At 52.1% G+C, this 2,500-nt stretch overlaps 1 protein-coding gene across 1 annotated transcript in view; it reads right to left on the reverse strand.

Annotated features, from left to right (window-relative positions):
* pappaa (pregnancy-associated plasma protein A, pappalysin 1a) overlaps window positions 1-2,500 on the reverse strand; it is a 96,706-nt gene that overhangs the window by 39,721 nt on the left and 54,485 nt on the right. The window contains exons 12-13 of the mRNA XM_079755433.1: window positions 1,602-1,737; window positions 381-594 (exon numbers count right to left, since the gene is read on the reverse strand). Of these exons, the coding sequence (XP_079611559.1) occupies window positions 381-594; window positions 1,602-1,737 (350 nt within the window). The remainder of the gene's footprint in view (window positions 1-380; window positions 595-1,601; window positions 1,738-2,500) is intronic.

The following is a 2,500-nucleotide window of genomic DNA, read 5'->3' on the forward strand; positions in this document are numbered from 1 at the left end:
TGTGAGTTGTTCCTGTGTGGTTTTAGTGTGTGAGAGTGTGTGTGTGTTTCATTGGACTTCAATTAGAGCATCTCAGTTCCTCTGTGTGTGTTTCTGAATCAGAGTATGTGCATTTGTAAAAGGGTTGGTGACGTGTGTGTGTGTGTGTGTGTGTGTGTGTGTGTGGGTGTGTATCTCAAAGGGCTTCAAAGAGCGTGTCCTCGCTTCTCTGTGTGTATTCCCCGATGTAAGCATGGGTGCGTGCAAGACATGTGTCCACACGTGCGCCTCAGGAGTTGTCGTGGCAACGCCTTGGTTTCACCGACCCCGCCCTCATCCAAAAAGGCAGCGTGCGTCCTACAGACGATGGCGAGACGCCCCCCCCCCCCCCCCCCCCTCACCTTTGGCCCGTCGGGTTGTAGATCTCGTTGCTCTGGCAACCGCTGATGGTGATGGGGTCGAAGGACTGGAAGGAGCGCAGGCCCACGCCGGAGACGGCCACCAGCTCGGAGGCGAAGGTCACCAGGATGGCCTTGGTGTGGTAGAAGGCCACCGACAGGTCGTGGCTCACAGGGATCACCAGGGGGTTGGTGCGGCAGCTCAGACGCCAGTCGCCTGCAGGGGGGAGAGGGGGGGGGGGGGGGGGGGGGTCGGAGGAGGAGAGAGAGGGGGGGAGGTGGGGGGAGAAAGGAGGAGGAGGTAGGGGGAGGAGGAGGTTGGGGGAGAGAGGGGAAGGAGGTAGGGGGAGGAGGAGGTAGGGGGAGAAAGGAGGAGGGGGAGAGAGAGGGAGGAGGTAGGGGGAGGAGTAGGTAGGGGGAGAAAGGAGGAGGGGGAGAGAGAGGGAGGAGGTAGGGGGAGGAGGAGGTAGGAGGAGAAAGGAGGTAGGGGGAGAGAGAGGGAGGAGGTGGGGGAGGAGGAGGTAGGGGGAGAAAGGAGGAGGAGGTAGGGGGAGGAGGAAGTAGGGGGAGGAGGAGGTAGGGGGAGAGAGAGGGAGGAGGTAGGGGGAGGAGAAGGATAGAGGTATAAGATATATATATATATAAATAAATATCCAGCATGTTTAACTTCCTCCAGTCTGGTAGAGAAGGGGGATGGATGTTGATGGACTTATTGCTACCTAAGATTAAAGTTGTGTTTAGAGAGGGAAAGAGAGGAGCAGGAGATGGGGCACTAGGTAGTATGGAAATTGAATAGGCAGTAGTACGGCTGAGATATGGATTTGGAAGGTATATAGGTGTGGCATAGAGGAGTGAGAGAATGTGATATGCTTTGATTGGAAGCTAGGAAGTACGAACAAATGAGTGATGGAATATTCAACAAGAATATCAGGTACTAGTGAGGCCTCCTGCTCGGGGATGTAGACATTTTGGTCTGAACCCAGAATTGAACTACGGTTCACAGTCTCAAAGGGCTTCAAAGACCCGCCTTAAATGACACCAGCCAATCACCTGCTTACCGACCGCCGCCTCAAGCAACGTGAATGGTTGAAGCGAACGACGAAGTGAAAGAAAGTGAAACGAACCCTTCTTCTAATCTAGATTCTATCTGGTCTATCGTCAGATGTCTGTGGTTTGACTTGAGGTGATTCGTCTGGAGTCCGACCTGTGAGACAGGGGGCTCACCTAGACTGTGGAAGGCCCCCTTGGTGTCCACCAGCTGGACGGTGATGTTGCACTGGGTCTGGTCCACGTAGCCCGTCCCGTCCGCCGCAAGGTGGATGATGACCGCTGCCGCCACCATGGGGTGAGAGAAGTGGGCCTGGAGGAGGGAGGGAGGGAGGGAGGGATGGACAAAGGGATGGAGGGAGGGAAGGAAGGAGGAAGGGGGGGAGGGAGGGAGGGAGGGAGAGAGATGAGATGAAGAACAGGCCATAACGAGAAGAGAAGAGGAGTGTTGGGATTGAAATGTGGGAACAGGGGTAAGAATGAAGGAATGAAAGAGAGAGGTTAAGAGAAAGCGAATGCAGGGTGGAAGGAAAGACAGAACAACATAAAAAAGAAAGACAGGGAGGGATAAAAAATAAAGAGAGGAGTAAAAAAGCCAAGAAATAAAGAATGATACAGTGAAGCAGATAAAGACAGACAATGAAAGTCAGACAGAAAGAAAGACAATGATAGAGAGACAGACAGAGAGAAGGAAAGACAATGATAGAAAGAAAGCCAGACAGAAAGAAAGACAGCATGACAAAGAAAGACAAACAGACATGCAAACAGACATTAAGGCAGACAGCACGACAAAGAAAGACAGAGCGACAGAAAGGAAGACCGAAATACTTGAAGAAAAGAAAGAAAGAACAAAGTAAGGGCAGAAGATTAAAAAGAAAGAGGCACTAAATCGAAGTCGGAGGTATGAGGTGTTCCAGACCTGGGCACGCTCTGGACCTCGTGACTTGACTCCCTTCTTTGTCTTTGCCGTGTTTATTCTTTCGTTACACTCTGTTCTTTGGCACTTTCAAAATCAATCAGATAGCCCCGAACAGCGTAGGTATTAAAACCTCAACCACGTTGGTCTCCTTCCATCT

Source organism: Pollachius pollachius (genome assembly GCF_949987615.1).
Source record: "Pollachius pollachius genome assembly, chromosome: 18".
Taxonomy (NCBI): domain Eukaryota; kingdom Metazoa; phylum Chordata; class Actinopteri; order Gadiformes; family Gadidae; genus Pollachius; species Pollachius pollachius.